At 40.2% G+C, this 19,059-nt stretch overlaps 2 protein-coding genes across 3 annotated transcripts in view; one reads left to right on the forward strand and one right to left on the reverse strand.

Moving 5' to 3' along the window:
* si:dkey-183i3.6 (LAT2 domain-containing protein) overlaps positions 1-8,395 on the forward strand; it is a 34,386-nt gene extending 25,991 nt beyond the window's left edge. Inside the window, exons 2-13 of one of the 2 annotated variants that reach the window (XM_056411785.1) lie at positions 2,318-2,430; positions 4,544-4,648; positions 5,701-5,743; positions 6,087-6,130; positions 6,320-6,353; positions 6,712-6,746; positions 6,827-6,874; positions 6,957-6,987; positions 7,125-7,177; positions 7,295-7,351; positions 7,454-7,513; positions 8,215-8,395. In XM_056411785.1, coding sequence (XP_056267760.1) covers positions 4,546-4,648; positions 5,701-5,743; positions 6,087-6,130; positions 6,320-6,353; positions 6,712-6,746; positions 6,827-6,874; positions 6,957-6,987; positions 7,125-7,177; positions 7,295-7,351; positions 7,454-7,513; positions 8,215-8,246 — 540 coding nt within the window. In that variant the 5' untranslated portion in view covers positions 2,318-2,430; positions 4,544-4,545 and the 3' untranslated portion in view covers positions 8,247-8,395. Of the gene's footprint in view, positions 1-2,317; positions 2,431-2,652; positions 4,649-5,700; positions 5,744-6,086; positions 6,131-6,319; positions 6,354-6,711; positions 6,747-6,826; positions 6,875-6,956; positions 6,988-7,124; positions 7,178-7,294; positions 7,352-7,453; positions 7,514-8,214 lie in introns of those variants that run through there. The other variant, XM_056411786.1, reaches the window with a different exon arrangement.
* A 445-nt stretch (positions 8,396-8,840) lies between these two features.
* Positions 8,841-18,863, reverse strand: pgk1 (phosphoglycerate kinase 1). Its single transcript, XM_056411780.1, has 11 exons — positions 18,714-18,863; positions 17,059-17,109; positions 16,721-16,876; positions 16,239-16,383; positions 14,261-14,364; positions 14,057-14,176; positions 10,409-10,523; positions 10,115-10,294; positions 9,856-10,033; positions 9,291-9,389; positions 8,841-9,171 (listed from the first exon to the last, which is right to left on the reverse strand). The coding sequence occupies exons 1-11, from the start codon at positions 18,776-18,778 to the stop codon at positions 9,131-9,133; spliced, it is 1,254 nt and encodes a 417-aa protein (XP_056267755.1). The 5' UTR covers positions 18,779-18,863; the 3' UTR covers positions 8,841-9,130.
* Between the last annotated feature and the right edge of the window lie 196 nt (positions 18,864-19,059).

The following is a 19,059-nucleotide window of genomic DNA, read 5'->3' on the forward strand; positions in this document are numbered from 1 at the left end:
CATTGGTGTCAATGTATGGTGGTGCCGAAGACGAAGGAATAGACGGCTTCTTATACCGGCGGTTCTGTGACAAGGTTTTAAAAGTCACCGCCGCCATGGAATCCCAAAGTCTACCACCAACCTCTGGCTCCTCTTAGTATCACAGCCTTTGTGTATACTATTAGGTTATGGAATGGGAAGATGCCTGCATCGATATGAGCCCAGAGGACTATGGATGGAACGTTGTTGATGGGCGATACCAGCCAATACAGATCGACCAACCAGCCGCTTCATCAGAACTGCTGGCCGTCAACTGTCATAGCTGTAAAAAGGACTGAACCATCCGAAAGGTGCACATGCCGAAAATATGGCCTGCCTTGCACAAATGTGTGCAGAGAATGCCGTGGTGTAAGCTGTACCAACTCAGTTACCAGATTTGTCAAATGCATATGATGACGACGGTTGAGTTGGACCCATTCCAACAGTGTAACATCTACAATGCTCAATCACTGTATTGACAATAGTAGCATGTTGTGTCACCTTTCTGCTATACTCTTCATGTGATGTGTAGAATTTATGTTGATAAGTATGTTACTAAAGTTCAATGTAGTTAATAAACTACAAAATACTTACCTGCCTTGATTATATTAGTATACAATTTAATTAAATGTCATATCAGTGCACATATATATATAATAAGAAATGGATTTTTGGTGGCCATATTGGATTTTCTTCCATGACCATTACATCCGATCAAGTCAAAACATACTTTAAATGATTTCTCATGTCCAAAAAATGTGTAATCGTATTTTAAATCATTCAAATGTCTCTTATAAAAGTGGAGATATGAAACATTATGTAATTATGGCGGCCATCTTGGATTTTTGCATATTTAACCTTTTTCCGCAACAGTAATTTCTTAGGACTTTTAGTATGTTATTCAGGACACTTCATAGAAGACCTCTGTGCAAAAATAAATTATGTTGCATTTATTTCCATTTTTAATGGTAAAATTGGCTAGTTTGCCTGGACTATCAGACTCGTCTGTGATGTGTCAAAACTAAAGTAAAAGTTATGCCGTTTGATTTTCACGTGTGGGACCTCGACACAAACATATGTCTCTATATCCAACTGCCGCTGCTGACCTTTTTTCATGTAAAATTACTAGTTTTGAGGTAGACTACTTAAAGAGGCTACTATACTTTTCATTTTCCGCTACATTATACTTGGGAAATGTTGTAGTTTAACCTTACCAAATATATTTTTAAACTTTTGTAATATTTTTCTTCATTTTTCTGATTATTAATCAATGATGGTATATATATTAAACTACAAGCAGTATATACAGTAGTTGAAATGAGCTCCACATTTTCCAGCTGTAACATTAAATTGATGAACATATTTATTAATCAATATTTATTTATTAATATTCTGACATTGGCCATTCTGCGTCATGAAGATCTTTACTTTTAGTACTTTAAGTATATTTTGATCATGATAGTTATGAACCGTTACTTTTACTTTTCTGAATACATATTTCATGTGAAAGTCACTCAGTGCATCAACTCAAATAGTGCACCTAACTTTAATTTAGATCTAGATTAGATTTTCCGCCATTTTCATTTAAACACATCTTCTCCTAAACCCCGAATCTCATTGCTCCAATATTTTCTGTGGATCATTGTTGGACGACGGTTATCAAAACATATCAAAAGCTTGTTGTCACCTTTTTTTGTTTTAAAGATATCGATTGATGAACTTCAAAAGTTCGTGGCTCAGAAAAGAACCAGACCAAAGTCAACAACCGTTGGGCCAATCATGACACAATTGGCAGGTTTTGTCCACGAGAGCACCTAAAACATAAACTGAAAGCTTCATTAAAAATGACCACTATGCAAAACAACGACCGAGGCGCAGCACAAATCAGACTATCAATCGTCATATTTTGTTCAGTGAATACTAAACTGGCAGTTTTTTTAAGGCGAGGTTGAACCACGTGTGTAAAACTATTTTGAAATCATTCAACAGGAGGCGCCACCAGTTCCAATCATGTGCATTTGTCACACAATGACCAACTTTTATGGATACGTTCAATAAATCTATAGAAACTTGTCCCCAAATGCCAAGAAATATGAGTTTGAGAGTGGAAATACTGACAAGCTGCTGCCTCACTTAATTCTTTATCTTGATTTCCCATGTAAAACAAACTTATGTTGTTGCCTTCACTTTAAAAACATCCCTAAAGAGCATTGGAATAAATCACATTAAAATACCATCACCAGTACTCGCAGTTGAACCCCATTGATTTTTTTGTGCCACTTTTTCTGACCACATATAGATTGCAGATCTCCTCCGTCTCGAGGTTGACGGATGTGGAGAGGTGTTGAAAGAGGACGAGCAGCTTGAGACGCTGCCACTGTCTGAAGAATGAAGGCGGCCGGACGACTGACGGTAAAACACAGCGAACATATCGGAAATCTGTTTGACTGAATTATAGCCTTTAATACTATCTTAAAATGTGTGTTTGACCGTATACTTTTGCCTGAAGTAATATCTTATATACATCAGAATAGTCTGTTGATAGAATACATGAAAGGGAGCATTCTGTTACACTTGGTGTACTTTTACCTCAGTAAAATAATGAATGCAAGACTTTTACTTGTACTGTCGTTTTTATAGTGTGGTATTTATTGCATATATTTCTCAATACTTAATCCTAAAATATATTACATTCTGCACTACATGTTTTATTTCACTGAAACCAAAACCTCAGGTACTGTACTTAAGATACATTTTGAGATACTTGTACTTTACTTGAGTATATCCATTTTCTTCTACATCCTTCTTCTTCTTCACAACATTTTGGAGGGAAATGTTGTACTTTCTACACCAATACAGCCACCTGTTACTGTTAGTTTTTACCAATAAATACATAATATGCTTGTATAGTATGATTTATTACTATACTGTTGATCTAGTTTATCTATCTGGTATTAAATATTCTCTCACATGTATGTGTTGGTACAGAAGCCCTGAGAGGCAAGTGACACATTTTATTGACTGTGTGTGACTGAAGAACAGGTGAAGAAAGTTCTGCAAGGATAATCTTAAAACACTTGGGAAACAATAGTTCTGGCCACAAGAGGCTGATATTGACCCGTACACACTCCATACGGGACTAAATGCATTCATGTTTTCTCCAAGGTGAGTTTTAATTTCCTAAAACACAATATAAAGTGCATGGGGAAATTAAAACTCATTCTAAATAAGTATTACAACCACAAAGACTGAGAAATAAGTATCCTTTCAACAACAACAAAAACACCAGCCAAAACTTTTCAAACCCATTTTCACAGGTGAAAAAAATAATCAAATGATCCTGAAAAACTGTTTTCCCATCATGTTGTTAAGTTTTCAACACAGCAGAGAATACAAAATAAAATCAGAATTAGAACAAATCAGCACATTTTATTTCGTATTTATTCTCAGGGCTTGCGTATGGAAGTGATAAAATCAGAAAAAGAGAATATTATATAATATTGTAACACTGTAAAAGAAGCCATTCTGCATGATGGGAACATTTTGATACTTCAATTAAATTTTGCTGCTCACACTTATTTACTTTTAATCGGGTAAAATTCTGAAGGCAAGACTTTTATTTGAAATGTAGTATTTTCATGGTATTGCTGCATTTACTTAAATAAATTATCTGAGTACTTCTTCAACCACTGCTGCTGGAAAATGTAATCTATATGTATAAAAATACATAATTTCTGACTTGTTTATGCTTTGGGGTTACAAAAAATCTGAATCGGAGAAGTAACTTAATCTATAAAATAAATGTAGCAGAGCAAAAAGAAGTATAATTTACAGAGGAGCGATAGAAAGCATCCTGACAGGAAACATTTCAAACTGACCCAGGACAGGAGGGCTCTGCTCTGGATATTAAAACCACTCCAGTTATTAAAACCAATCATTGGGACCCACCTACAGAGCATCAGTGACGAATCGGTGAGCCGAGGTGCCAGCGCGGAGCCCAAGAGACACTAAAAGACCTGCATCGCATCAAAGTTCAGCCAAGTTTGTGAATTTCAACCCCAAGAATGAATCAACTGACTTCACCGCAAAGTTTCAACATTTTAAAACGCATATTAAGTTGTGGAATAAGCAGACGTATTCAGATCCTTTACTGAAGTAAAAGTATTAATACCACAAGTTAGAAGTCCTGCTTTCAAAACCTTTACATTTAATTGAAGTACAATTATGTAAATATATCTATTCCATCCATTATATTAGAAGCATGAAGCTAAATGAAATGGAAACACTCAACAAGCAAAGTACCTTGAACTTGAACTGCACACTCGAGGCAAACTATGTTTCAGCTTTGTTTTGGAGACCCACATCCTGTGTAACAGGAAAGCCGAGGCTACTTCAACCGTGATGGAGAATGACTGTTGATGACCTGGAGACGGCAGCTTCAGTTAGTCCACGTTGAGGTCGCATCATAGTCTGTTTTTGGATTTTATTTATTTGCTCTTCTTATTTTTTCTTCTGTGTCTTCTAGGTATGATAGGAGGCTCCAGTCCGCTGGCTGCCGTCCTGACTGTTGTGTCAGTGATGTGTTTAAGTCTGCTGGCTGTTCTCTGCCTGCGATGCAAGAAGAAATCCAGTAAGGTCTTTTATCTTAGAGGCCGGAACTGCGTGCGTGTGTGTGTGTGTGTGTGCGTGTGTGCGCGTGCTGCAGGAAGAAACACTCAATCTGAGTGAGACATGGACTATTTTAACTGTATTTACCGGCATATTTTGGGGAAGCAACTTTTCACACTTAGTTTTTTTAATGAATGCTTTTTCAATCGGTGTCGAGTTAGATATGTCCTCCGTGTTATCAACAGTTTTGGGGGAGTTCGCTGCCTCCACATTAAAAACAGGAGAAAAAAAAAGTGGGTCGACGGAGGTTTTACCTGCGGTGAAGTGACTAACTAAGTCAATTTTCTTAAGTATTGTGTTTAAAGTGGCAATTTAAATATAAATAAAATAAATAAAAATGTAAAAAATAATTAAAAAGAATAATTAAAAAATATAAAAAATGTAATAAATAAAAAATAACAGTAAAAAAATGTTTATTACTTTTTTAATTAAAACAAATTAAATAAATTAAATATATTAAATAAATTGAATAAAATAAAGACCCAATCTATTGCCAAAGGAGGTAACACACTCACGACTCTCCTGGAAAGAAATACCATGTTGGTGTGATATTAAATGTAATGTTCTAGTTATATTCCTCCACTGGCTTGAACTGTACGTCATCATTTATTCGTCTTTATAAGTCTGTTTCTGTTGAGCTTTTGTCAACTTTTCCACCTCAGTCAAGCGTAAACACTTTCTGCCCACCATTTAATTGTAAGCATTTCCATTGAGGTTTCTTTTTTTGTACGCAAACTGAAAATGCACATAAGAACAGACGGATGGAAACACACTTAATGCTCTGACAAGCTACCGAGGGCCCGAGGCGCCTCAAATGGAACGACACAAATATTTTCCAGTTTCTAATTTAAGCTCATTTTAACTTGTAAAAGTGCACCGGGCAGCATCTGTCCCGTTTGTTTCCAGTGAGTGCACACACGTCTGTCTTCAGAAGCACACTTGATCAAAGTGTTGAGTAACACTGATGTTGAAAGTATCTCCGTCACCGTTTCATTTGCTTTGTATTTCTTGCAGAGATCATACACGAGGAGCATCAAATATACAACCCGCAGATGTTGTGAGTGTTTGTATTCGTTTCACATTCAGTGACCTTTCTATTTGTTTTCTCCAGATGAATCAAATAGCATTGGGAAAGAAAATTATATTCATTATTACCCCCAAACTGTCAATGGAGGCTAAAGATAGAAATGGAGATGCTGCTTACTCAAGATATATGATTGATACCATGTGGACTAAATAAAGATGTTGCTCTCTGGATGTCTGAGTTATGGAACGTGTATTTAATTGATAGAACATATATAATTGTATATAGGTAACACAGGCTTTTCCTCTTGATACATCCATGTGTTGTTAACAATTTCATAAATATTTGAATTCTTTCATAATATATATCCTGACAGCCAACGGGGGGGAAGTGTGTTTGCTGTGACGCGATCAAAAACAGGCAAGTGATGGTTTATTTCTATTCATTACTCACCATATGTTTTACAGTACAGGTTGAAGGTACTTGTGCTTTACTAAATGATTAGAGACTAATTGTACCTTTTACTGCACTGCATTTATCTGACAACTTGAGTTACTTGTCAGAATACTTCTATCACTGTATTTAACTGACCCTTGTTTTATTTTTCAGTCACCAGAGCCAATCAGATCACTTCAATCACAGTGTATGTATACTCTGACAGACGTCAGCCGCCAGTGTCTTTAAAGGAACAGTTCCGCATTTTATACGAGAATACGCTTATGCTTTCTTTCCAAGCGTGCGATGAGTCGATGAATCAAATGTCTGTACATTTGGTACAGAGCTGGAGACATGGTTAGCATAGCTTAGCATAAAGACTGGGAACAGGGGGAAATAGCTAGCCTGGCTCTGTTCAAAGAAGTAAAAAATAAACAAAAACACCAAGAAACACTGAAGAAATCTCACCACTTCACATATTTTATCTCCTTTGTTTGATCTGTGCATGAATAGAATTGTAAAAACTATCTTTTTTAATTTATTATATAAATAAATTTGTTTTTCAGTGAAACACAAGAGGAGTTTGAGGACTTTTCAACAGGTAGGATCCTTCTGTTTATTCTCACGTCTAAGATTTTAACACTTTCATCCGCAAGAGGTTTAAATTGAATGAATCTACAGCTACAGCTGCTTTGGATGAACAGCCAAACTATCAAAATATCTCAAATGGTAAATTCACAGACACAAAACACAATAAATACATTTCTCTTTAAGTGTATTTTTCACACGTGTCATTACTGTATTGCTGCAGCCGAAACAGGAAGTGTGGAACACACGTATGTGTAAGTTTTGAAGCTATCTTTACTATATTTCCTCATTCAAAAAAATTTTCTCAAAAATAAAAATTATGTATTTTATTTAATATATATATATAAACAGAACAAGCTGCTAAAACGCATATTTTTATATTGCTTTGTAGAGCTCCACTGGCAATCTCAGTGTATGAAAATGAACAGTGCACAATAATAACTGGTGAGCGTCTGCACTTTACCCTTTAAACTACATAAAGTAAAATATCGAAAGAATTGAAAATATGTTTCTGACCAATTATTCAGTTTAAATGTCATAATATGCCCCTTTTTCTTCTAGATGCTGATCAGATTCCAGGTGTCTATGCTAACACACACACTTCATCAAGTAAAGAGGGTTAGTTAAACCATTGAATCAAAACACGGACTTAAAAATGAATTAAATATCAAAATAATTGACACTGACGTCCAACTCATTCAAACTTGTTTCACCGAACAGATGAGGACGACTACGAGAACGCGGAGTATCTGCACCAAGTTGTGCAGGAGGAAAATGATGGTGAGTGCCATAAATAATACTTATTCATTAAGTTCCATTATATTCTATTGTGTGTACTGTACTTAAGCAGAAGAATGTTTGTATCCTTGTAAGTGAACAGACTGAATCAAAGCAAGCAGAGCTCCGTCTTTAGCCCAATAAACTTAATCTGGAACTAAAAGTAATTTGGGGACAAAAATGTCCTAAAAATCTAGATTATTTTGGTGCATTGCATCAAACACATTCGTGCTCAATAATGCAGCAGCAGTAGTGGAAACCCGGCGAACATGAACAATTGGCTCAATCTGGTGGAAAGTAGTAAAAACTCCTGAAACTTATATAATAGAATGCATGATTTTATTGTTGTAGTTTCAATGGGTACATTATTGTCCTCAGGAGTCTGTTTTGTGGCTACACAGATCACTGGAATTAAAAATTGTGCTTCCAAAAAAAACTCCTTAAGCCCAAAAGAAAGTACAACTTGTTCTCGAATGTTCTTCTTTTTTATATTTATAAACGGAATCCCTTTAGATTCAAGTTGTCATATTATTGGTTGGTACGAGGTTACATTAAAGCACACATCATATTTAGTTTTACAAGAGTAAATGATTGATTAAAACATACAAAAATTAAAATGTTTTTGTAATTATTGAAATCAGTATATTATTTGCTCCCGTAATAAAGGATCCACTTAACCGTTCATAAACCTTCTTTTGTAACAGATGAGCCGGAGTATGTGAATGAAATCTGCTGACGTGGACATCAGAAGACATCGGCCTGCACTCTGAACGTTGTGTTAAACTGAAGTTGTTTTCCATGACATGTGAATATAAATGCTCATGTACTTCAATTGTGTGTTGAACCCGAGGAGATTCATCCAATAAAAACATACACAACACAAGAGACATGCGGTCGTTTCTCTTTGGTATTCTTCAATGTTTAGGGGCTTTTGATGTCAAAATATGTTGACGTTGAAGTTACATTTAGGGTTTAGGAAGTGACCATTCATTTTTAAATTAATTATTTTTAAATCACATTACTTGCAACTTAATGTGAAAAAATATTAGATTCAAGAAAGCTTTATAAGTCTATTATGGCCTATTGTTTAAACACAACATAGGACTATTTAATTTGCATTCATCGCTCCGTCTATAAACTTATCAAATTTGTTATTTTTTTACTGGAGATATGAAGGAGTTCATTAAAAGTCACACATGCGGGCAGACGAATAGATTTCTCCCGATCTTTTTAGCTGTACTTCCATATGTTTTGTGTGCAGAAACAGTTACAGAAGTTCTCACACAGATTTATTAAGTATGAACAGATCAGTCGACATAGACAACGTACATCAAATTAACCGTTTTATTACATATACTGTGGGTGTTGTTTCAAAGTGCGAGGTTATGCAAAAGTGAGCCAGCAACACACACACGCATACATATTCACACACACGAGCCAGTGCTTGAGTATCTTGGACTGAACGGCCAGATTAAACCCAGATTCAGGCGACGGTAACAATCTGATGAGTTTCAGCCATTTGATTCAGCAGGTCTAGTTTTTTTTTAAACGTTTCAGAAGCAGGTACCCACCTCTCCAGACACACACATTCATGCAAACAGCAGCAGGCTGACAGGAAGTTTAGGCGCTGCTCAGTGCGTCCACACCTGGCAGCACTTTACCTGAAAGAGACAGCAAACGCATCGTCAGTGACGCCACATAAACCCTGGAAGTGGGCTGCACATGTTGGCTTCATAAAAGATAAATAAATATTTGTGAACGTCCCGTTTCAGTCACTCACCCTCCAGCAGCTCCAGGCTGGCTCCGCCTCCTGTGCTCACGTGGCTGACTTTGTCTTCCGTGTCCCACTTGGCACAGCAGGTGGCGGTGTCGCCCCCACCTGGACACAAAACACACGTTTTGAAAGATTTATTACAATATAAAAAGAAAAAAGAACACGTCTGCCTCAGACCTCGGAGATCCTCGTGCACGTTACATCGGGATGCAGCTCAATCGAGTCTCTTTAGGACGGAGAACTTCTGATTGATTTGCAGAGTTTGTAAATTGCAGATCTTGGAAGCTCTTTTCGTTTGTCCATCATGAAGCACACGGACATGTCGGCATGGCGACGACATGCGTGCTCTGCTTTGTGAAGGATGTATATGTTTCTCACCAGGACATGGATGTGTACCCTGAACATTGTGCACAGGGAGTCATGTTTTGGTTCTTTTCTGGTGTCACAATGAACCAGACGGTCCAACGTGACCAGAGGCACCGAGCGGATGTCATTTAGAAAATGCATCACTTTTTAAAGGACAGGTCCCATTATTAACGATCATTATTTGACCCTGAACTTTCTTTCTTACCGATGATTGTGGTGCAGCCCGATTTGGTCACCTCGACCACTTTGTCCATCATGTTTTTCGTCCCGTTGGCAAAGTTGTCAAACTCAAACACGCCGACTGGGCCGTTCCAGACGATCAGCTTGGCCCGGGCCACCGCCTCCCCGAAGGCCTTGGAGCTCTCGGGTCCACAGTCCAGACCCTGCAGAGGAAATCGTTACCGCGACAGAAACACCCCAAAAGAAAGGAAAAGCAGTAAATAGAAAAGATAAACATTTCTCACCATCCAGCCGGCGGGGATGCCTTCGGCGACGGTCGCGCTGCCGACGACGGCTTTCTCGTCAAACTGGTCGGCGGTGATGAAGTCGCTGGGCAGCGTGATCTTGACGCCGTTCTTCTCGGCTTTGGCCATAAGGTCCTTGACGATGCCGGCGCCCTCCTCATCGTACAGGGAGGTGCCGATCTGAAGAGAGAGAGGGGGGAGGGTGAATTTATAGATATGTGAATATCAGAGAGGTAGTCCAAGTGTTTCACTGCACACTGTCGAGGTTCTGCATGTTGAGCTGGTCCTCCTCACCTCCATGTTGTTGAGGACTTTGAGGAAGGTGAAGGCCATGCCGCCGCCGATGATCATCTCGTCGACCTGATCCAACATGTTGTTGATCAGCTGGATCTTATCTTTCACCTTCGCTCTGAGACGGAGAGAGAGGCGGCACACATCAGTAAAGATAAGAGACCAGAGAGGTGTGCACATCAAGTGCTAGACTGTCCCACCTGGTTCTATTAAAACTATACGTCTTAGTCTCCGTTTGAGGGATGTAACAATAAGCTTCCATTGATGAGCAGTAACTTGGTCTATAACATTTTGTAACACTGTATTTTAAAATGTCAAGTGTAAAAAATCTTGACATTTTAAGATGCCAGCCTCAATTCATCCGTGCCCCATTGATCAATTGTTACAGCTCTAAGGTGCTGACTTTGGAATCATCACATAGAAATTGTTGTAAATAATAAGTTGTAAAATGCCATTCATAGTCTTAAACCCTTTAGTTACGTTTTGCTCCTGTAGCTCAGTGGGGTAAGAGGGCCGTCCTTCAACCGCAAGGTTGTGGGTTCGATCCCCGCTCTCCCCATTAGCTGCAAGTCGAAGTGTCTTGAGAAGGCACTGAACCCCAGTTGCTTTCCCGCGCGCACCGCAGCCCACTGCTCCTTAATAACTAAGGATGGGTTAAATGCAGAGAACTAATTTCCCCTTGGGGATTAATAAAAGTGTATATTTATATTATTTTATAAACCTTCAAATTACAGACACTATTCCACCAAAAATGCATCCAACTGTGTCAACAATTCATTTTTAATAGACAGATTTTTTATCACAGTTAGAATTACAACCTTTAAAACACTCGTTTGTTGTTCACTGGCTGATCATTACACACGACTGATCAATGTCTTCCGTTTGTGACCTGAAAGAAGTGATTGGCTGAGCCGCTCGACGCCGACACAGTTGTACAATGAACTCAATGGACTCCGACACAAGGCCAAAACCCACATGTAAATATCGCCAGATAGGCACTTTTGCCTCGACACCAAACACGCTTGCGTGCATGCAAAAAGAAATCACAACAAAAAAATTATATATAAATATATATAGTTATTATTTTTGATGCATCGATCAGGTTTTTGGTGCCGATCACCGATCACTGAAATCAGTATCTGCCGATCCGATAATACCGATCACGGTGTCGATTGAAGCATTCTATTTATTGTGCAGCATTATTGCCTCGGACTATGAGGAAATACATATATAAAGCAACTCAAACATTAAAGAAATTACCGATTTCTTTAAACATTTAGGACTTTTACTTTGAAAAATTTCCAAATTGATACATTAAAATTGTTTCATTGCTATTGTAGGGGATTTCAGATATGTGTGGAACACATCTGCATTATTCATTTCCTGGAACTCTTGGGGAAATCTATATACAGGACTTTGTTTAACATACAAAAGTCTGACTTATTTTTATAAACTCTTCCTTGGAACAGTAAACATGTTTTAATGTGAGCATAATTTAAGCTAAATCTCAGAAACGATCTATAAAGATACAAAATCAGTTAATTGTTTACTTTTATATGCTAGTGCAGCGATTCCCAAACTGTGGGCCGCGAAGGTACTGCAGGTGGGCCGCGAGAGGTCATTTACAATAAATAAATAAAATGTTTTTAATTTTCAATTTTGAAAAGTTTGAAATTAATATAGAAATATTTATGATTTAAATTACGTGTTATTCTTTTATCTGACCTATTTTTCTGACCGCCAAACAAAACAATGTAAAATGGGGCGCCCTCTTGTAGTATTAGTTTATGTTTTGATCAGAGTTGTGATCAGCGCCGCCGCTCCCATAACGCGCACGACGCGCTGCGCGTAGGGCACCAAGTCCTGAGGGGCTGCACAAAATAGGCAACTAAAAAATCCTCATAGTTATAATGCCGATATTATTTCAGTCTAGAAATATTAGGCGCCTTTTAGGCACGTATATCACAAAACAGGCAGAACAAGAGAGATGTTTAATCGCTCAGCACCCCCCCGTTAACACTTCTCGGGTCGCATCGCTCTGCCGTGATGCGCGCCGACACATCCGCGCACACAGCAGGGGTTTTCCTGGGTCAAAATAGGTCTTCGGTGCTCCCAAAAAAAATGTTTGCGCGCTATGCGCGCACCATCTATTCATGCACGTCAGGCTGTTGAGTGAGTGATTAGCAACTGGCCGCTCAGACAAGTCGCGCACCTCACAGTTGCGTATTGATCAGACAAGAAAACACGCTTATCAATGTTTCCCCTACTATTATAACAGGGTGAAATCTGACCACCCGTCACCCTGTAATTTTCGTCTACCCCCCGTCAACTCTTCTTGGCTCACGCGCGCCAGAGCTCCGATGCCGGCGCGCGCCTCCCTCAGCCGGGATGCACGCACACAGGTGAGCACACCTCAGTGTAAAATTACGGCTTAGGCGCGCGCCCACATTTTCTCTATGCAGGAAAAACCCTGCACAGGTGAACACCCTCTCACTATATATATATTGTAGTTTCACTGAACCTGTGTAACAGCTGATCAAACAGGATGTTTTAGCAAAATTCCTTAAGGGAAAGCAGAACATTTGGGTGACTGTAGTTTAACCAATAACCAGAAACACTACACTATGTATAACATATTAAGAAAAAGTACAATATAGATCTAAGTTGTTCGCATTTTATATTCATCACTGCCTGCTGATGTTTTGATTTTGAAGCAGTTATACACAATGTGCTTATATACTCTATTCTTGGACGGCCACCTGGGTGGATATTTATGAAAATAAAAAAAAGGAGGCAACAGTGATGATATCTAAATCACAGGAGAACGGAAAACGCAGACAGAGAAACTGGAATAGTTTGATGTTTTTAACCTCGTTTCGTCGGGAAGAATCCGACCGGCCGGTATACGACAAACAGTGTAGGAGGTTAACAGTAAAATGTTGAAAGTGGACGAGTCTGGGAGATGTCAACTAGTTTAATGTTGTTAAAAAAATATATATATATATCTGTCTTCAACAAAACGATGGAGACGAGACTACAATGTAGTCTAAAAAAGAGACACGTTTCAGTGTAGTAGTCTTGTGCACGTCATATCCAAACTACACACACCGCATCCATAATGCCTCCTTCTCAGATTCAGTTTGCACCGCGCGGCCTCCCACCCTCGATGAAGGGTTTACATTACGTCTGCTTCAGATGGTTAAAGGTGCGTTTCCATCTGAATACGACACCTTAAATACAGTCAGAGCAGATGATTCCATAATCCCATAAAAAGTCACCTTGAAATCGTGCAAGAGTGAAACCACAGGGGGATATAATTATATAATTTTTTTTAAACCTACACATTTAGCCAACTAAACAGTTTGACCAACGCAACGTCATTGCGCAAAAAACTACAGTCTTAAATCAAATATGTGCGAGTGCTCATTCCTCGTAGATTACTTTAACCTGAATGATGCATTTAGAAAGAGACAATAGTTGCCCTTGTTGTTAAATCTTAAGTCGGTATCATACACTTCATTGCCGCGGTGGATCCGTTACGCAATGGGACCCGATGTGCTTGCATCGTTTAGTTTTTTTTAAACACACGTTTGTTTCCAGTCTGAAGGACCATCAACTCGCTTCAGAGTCGGCGACATGGAGAGCACTCACCCTCCGAGGATGGCCAGGAAGGGCCTCTGAGGTTTCTCCAGCGCCAAGGCAAAGTAGTCCAGCTCCTTCTTCATCAGGAAGCCGGCCGCCTTCTGAGACAGATCCACTCCCACCATGGAGCTGCGAGGAAGACGAGCAAGAGAGCGATAAAGTTGGCATCACAGATGTCTCCGCTTCCCTCCATCGAATCCCCATCCTGCTCACCTGTGGGCTCTGTGAGCCGTGCCGAAGGCGTCGTTGACGTAAACGTCTCCCAGCGTGGACAGAGACGCCCTGAAGGAGTCAATGTCGCCCTGAGAGGCCTTCGTCTTTAGGGACAGAAGAAAAAGAGAAGGAAATGGCTTTAATACGTTTCCGTTTAGGCTTCACATGCGATCAGTTACTTCGCCGACGATGGGTGGAAACATTCAGTTTAAGACTTCACGAGCAACATCTTCATGTTATTTAACCAACATTCAGTGCACTTTTACTCAAGTACTGGATTCAAGTACACATTTGAGTGTAAATGTTATTGATTGCTTGTAACATAGAATCAATTTGGTATCTAGAGTCATGGTTTCACTTGTATCTCTACAACATTTCTGGGTTTATAACATTTCTAGTGGTTCCTTTATGGGTTGAAAAGCTAAATAACTCAAATAAACTACTTTAAAAAGCCTCTTGAATCAGCTGGAAAATATAATCGTCACAAAGCTGAAGACGGGGCTCGTGAAAAGTTGGCTTCTTAGAGATACGTGGTTGTCACAGGACGGTGGCGCTACAAACGCGATGTTCCAACAGAACAAGACGCACCGCTGAAGATTAAACAAGCAAAAACATAAAAGAAGGAGTTGGTTAAAACAACCATAAACAATCTGCAGCAGTAATATTATCCCAGAAACAGCAGATAGAAGAGTAAAAACATTGAAAGGAAAGATTACTGCACAGAGTACTTTGTTTTTTCCAATACTTTTACTCGGTATTGAATGCAGGACTCTGACTTGCAGTGCAGTATTTCCACAGTGAGGTATTAGTACTTCATTCACCACGGACACCATTGTTGATGGACGACACATTGGATGTCCGTTCTTTGCGGATCAGGTTGCTGCTGCCCTTTCACGGGTGAAGGTTGTGACCGTGTGACTCGAGGGCAACAGAAAGGTCACGCGGGCTCTTCAGTGGCGTTCAAATGTCACCGAGAGCGGCACGCTTTCTCACGGATTATTGCAATTCATGGCATCATTATAAGGAGTTGGGACACACCGAGATTCCCCGCTGCACGATTATTTCAGCTGCTGTCTGAGAAATGTTTTGTTTGGTGAAGTAAAAATAAAGCCTGACGCGGTACAGCAGGACAGTAGGAAACCAAGCCACACAGGCCGCATTCCAACCAGGCCTTCAGGACAGGAAAAGCAACACGTCCAGATGAGACAGCGGCGCTGACCTTCAGGATAAATGTCAGCAGGTCAAAGCTGCTGATCCGCCGCAGACCGGCATTCATACAATGTGCGAGGATGGACCTCGAGTTTTACAGAGAGGCCAAGTCCAGCAAATCACCAATTTGTTTTCCTTCCATTTTCTTCTGAAAACCATGAATTCCTTTAATTAGAATTTCCAGTATAACAAGAACTCGATGGTTTCCTTCACAGGGAGCAGTAAATTAATATTTCGCACACAAGGTGCAGTGCTGCGTCACAATAAACAACTCTTATAGTAAAACGGGTACAAGCTGTGGACACATTAAAAAACAAAACTGTTGTTACGTAATCATAGTGCACTGCAGTGGGTTGCATACGAGAGGTTGTTTCTGGGTCTGCGTGTCAGAGTCTCTGCACCACGATCAGACAACCAGTGTTGCCAGGTTCAGCAAAAACAAAACAAAACAAAAAAGTCCAATATTCATGATTCAGCTCTTTTTATCCTCCAAAATGTGGAGTATGAAATAATAATTGTAATTTATTTCTTTTTTTGAACATTATTTAGGATAGGAATTTATAGGCATTTTCTGCTTCTACCTATACCTTTTCAGTCTCTCTTTTGTATATTATATAGAATATTATTGTATTGTATTTGATTTGATTGACTGAATAAAATACACAAACAAAAACAAAAACACACAATTATTGAGTTTGTCCCATAGAGGATTTTGGCCCCCCCGGAGCCTCCGTGGTACGATCTGTGGTTGAATCTAAATGTTCCTCACCTTGTTTCCGGAGGGGTCCTTGCCCTTCCCCTCCTCGGCGACGTGGAAGCGGAGGTTCTCCAGCAGGATGACGGATCCGGTGGCGGGGCTGGCGCAGGCGGCTTCCACCTCGGCACCCACGCAGTCCTTCAGGAAGGTGACGTTTCTGCAGAGTCACGGAGGAAACGGTGAGGCTGCGAATGTGCAACGATTTCTGATGCTTTATTCTCAGAAGCAGGGTGCGATGTATTCGTTAGTCAGTACGAGTCATTTAGCTTTTTGTTCAAAAACATTTACCACAAGCTTCTGTTTACTTTAGATTGTTTTTCACTGTTCAGTCGAGTTTGCTTTTCATCCGAACTTTTAGGTTGCTAAAATTCAATTTAATGGCTCATGCAGAAACTCTGTAATGCGATTACAAAGCAAGAAAAGGGATTTACGGTTACTTGTTGTCTGAATATAAATTTGTATTTGGACACCACTTTTTCAGCTGATCAACTAACCTCCCCAGCAGCGTCTTGAGCTCGGCGGCGATGGGCTCCAGGGAGTATTTCTCAGGCATAACGTTCCCGTCGGGGCGTCCCAGATGGCTCATCAACACCACGGATTTGGCCCCTTTGTCCAGGCAGTGTTGGATTGTGGGAACAGCTGCTTTGATCCTGTAAATAAAACTCCATTAAAATGTTTCCCTTGAACCACGTGATCATTTATTTTTAAATCTCCCTTTATCTGAAGGATTGAAGAATAAGATGTTCATACAACTCTAGATTAGACAAAGAAAGACCTTTTGGTTTTATTATGAGACCAGATGACGTGCTTTAGATATTAGATGGGACTTTACCTCTGGTTGTTTGTGATGTTCTTGTCCTTCATTGGAACGTTGAAGTCGACCCTGAAAGAGAAGAAAAATAGATTAATGACATGTCCGACGCATTATGGACATCTTTGGTATTTCATCACGTGTGCCGTTAGCTGTGAGCACAACATGTAGTCCTAAAAGCACAATGAGGCTATTTTAACATGAAATTTAAGTTTAAAAAACCCTCAAACTGTGAACCTTCTTTGCCTGGAAGAAAGGATCAAGGAAGTAGTCTTTACACTGGAAAGAAATTAAAATAATTGAACTCGAGTGCAAACTTTATTTTAGGTAAAATATGCGATTTGATTTGTTTAAAGCTCTTACAATCCAAACAACTTGACTGGTTGCATTGCATTCTGGTACCTGTATGCCAACAATAGTCAACAGACACGTTCAGACGCTTTGACCACCGAGCCGGCCGCTCATGAGAACGTGCTGCAGCCCTCGTACTCCAGGCAGTTGCATAACCACCTGCTCCCCCTCCCTTTGTCTGTGGACCCGATTGCACAGAGACACACGTCCAGCCCACAATAACGTTGGATGTCGTCTCCTGAACAGATTTCCTGAGACACTCCTGGGTCTCCACAGCGACGTCACGCTCTCCTTCCTTTTTAATTCTGGAGCAGCAGCTCTCACAACGCCTCCCTGTCTGCAGCCAGAGGTTCATTAAACACAAACATGCTGCGACAGGAGCCTGGGTGTGATATGAAGTACCGTATTGTCTCAACACTGAGACCAACTGACACATGGAGTGGATTTCACTTGGCAACCCTGAGCGGTGCGAGCTGCAGGGACGACCCGTGTCCAATGCTGCCGGTCATTGCGTCACCAATCTGAGCAAACCAACGTTGACCTCTGACATTTCCACAGAGGGTGTCGGTTTCAAGTACAAATGGCCATCGCAGTCTGTGGGAATGCATTACTTTACAGATTCTGATTGAGAATTATGATGTATTATTTTAGGTTAAGCTACCCAGCAGTATATAAAGTCATCATCAGCTCTCCCATTACCAGCTGAAATGTAACTTTTACTCATTGCATTCATGTACAATTTGGAGGTGCCGTTTACTTTGACTCTTCACTACATTTCAGAGAGAAATATTGTATACTTTAACTGGTTACTTTGGAGAAATAACACATACAAAGTCTAATATTATAAAATATTCAGTAGTTAATAAAACATCATCCCTAAACTTCACCAGCTACAACATTAAATACAGATTCCATAATGTACGTGTTAATTGACAAGTATAGCTGTATTACTCCGACATTTACTCAGATTATAACTGCAGTGTCAAACACATTTAAACGGATAATTGTCATTGTTGCAGTGGCGTTTCTGTACTTTAATTGTAAGGGCTGACTAATTGCACATCGGCTGCATCCATGTAGCATCTCTTCACAGGCACGTAGCGTCACTGCAACACGGGGGAGAAACGCGACAGCCAACCATTACCGCCGTTAACCATGCATTTAGAGTCACTGCGGGCAAACCGAGCAGCTCGTGACCGAAGGACGTGAAGGAAGTGAAGGTTTGAGGAGCAGAACGTCTCCAAAGTATCACGTAGCTAACGTTTAGCTCGCGTCAAATCCCATTTCCGCTCAGCGGTTCTTCTCGCGACGCGGTCACCGCTCACCTCATAATGACCCGCTTGCCATTGACGTCCACCTTGTCCAGGGTGAGTTTGTTCGACAGCGACATGTTGCTTGTTTCTGTTGTTCCGCCGGCTCTTTCCTTCACTCCTTCCTTCGCTGAGTCTCTTAGCGACCGAGTGGCAGACAGCGGTGACCTTAAACGCAGCGCGGAGGAGGAGGAGCGAGGGGTGGGGACAGGACACGCCTCCTGGCTGCTGATTGGTCACAGCGGGAGGCATTCGATTGGATAGCGTTGCTGTCTGTTATCTGCCGTAAGGTTACGCCCCCTCTGATGACGCTGACAACTCACCCTCATTGATTTAGCAGGAAAAACACTAAACACTACTA

Source organism: Pseudoliparis swirei, chromosome 3 (assembly GCF_029220125.1).
Source record: "Pseudoliparis swirei isolate HS2019 ecotype Mariana Trench chromosome 3, NWPU_hadal_v1, whole genome shotgun sequence".
NCBI classification, from domain to species: Eukaryota; Metazoa; Chordata; class Actinopteri; order Perciformes; family Liparidae; genus Pseudoliparis; species Pseudoliparis swirei.

Bases quoted from the DNA above. Each gene is read 5' to 3' on its own strand.
- pgk1 (XM_056411780.1), bottom strand. From the start codon at position 18,778: ATGTCGCTGTCGAACAAACTCACCCTGGACAAGGTGGACGTCAATGGC. The intron at 17,110-18,713 runs GTGAGCGGTGAC...CTTCTCTTTCAG, and splicing joins GGCAAGCGGGTCATTATGAG to GGTCGACTTCAACGTTCCAA. The intron at 9,390-9,855 runs GTAAGAAAGAAA...TTTTGTGTCCAG, and splicing joins GGGCTGCACCACAATCATCG to GTGGGGGCGACACCGCCACC.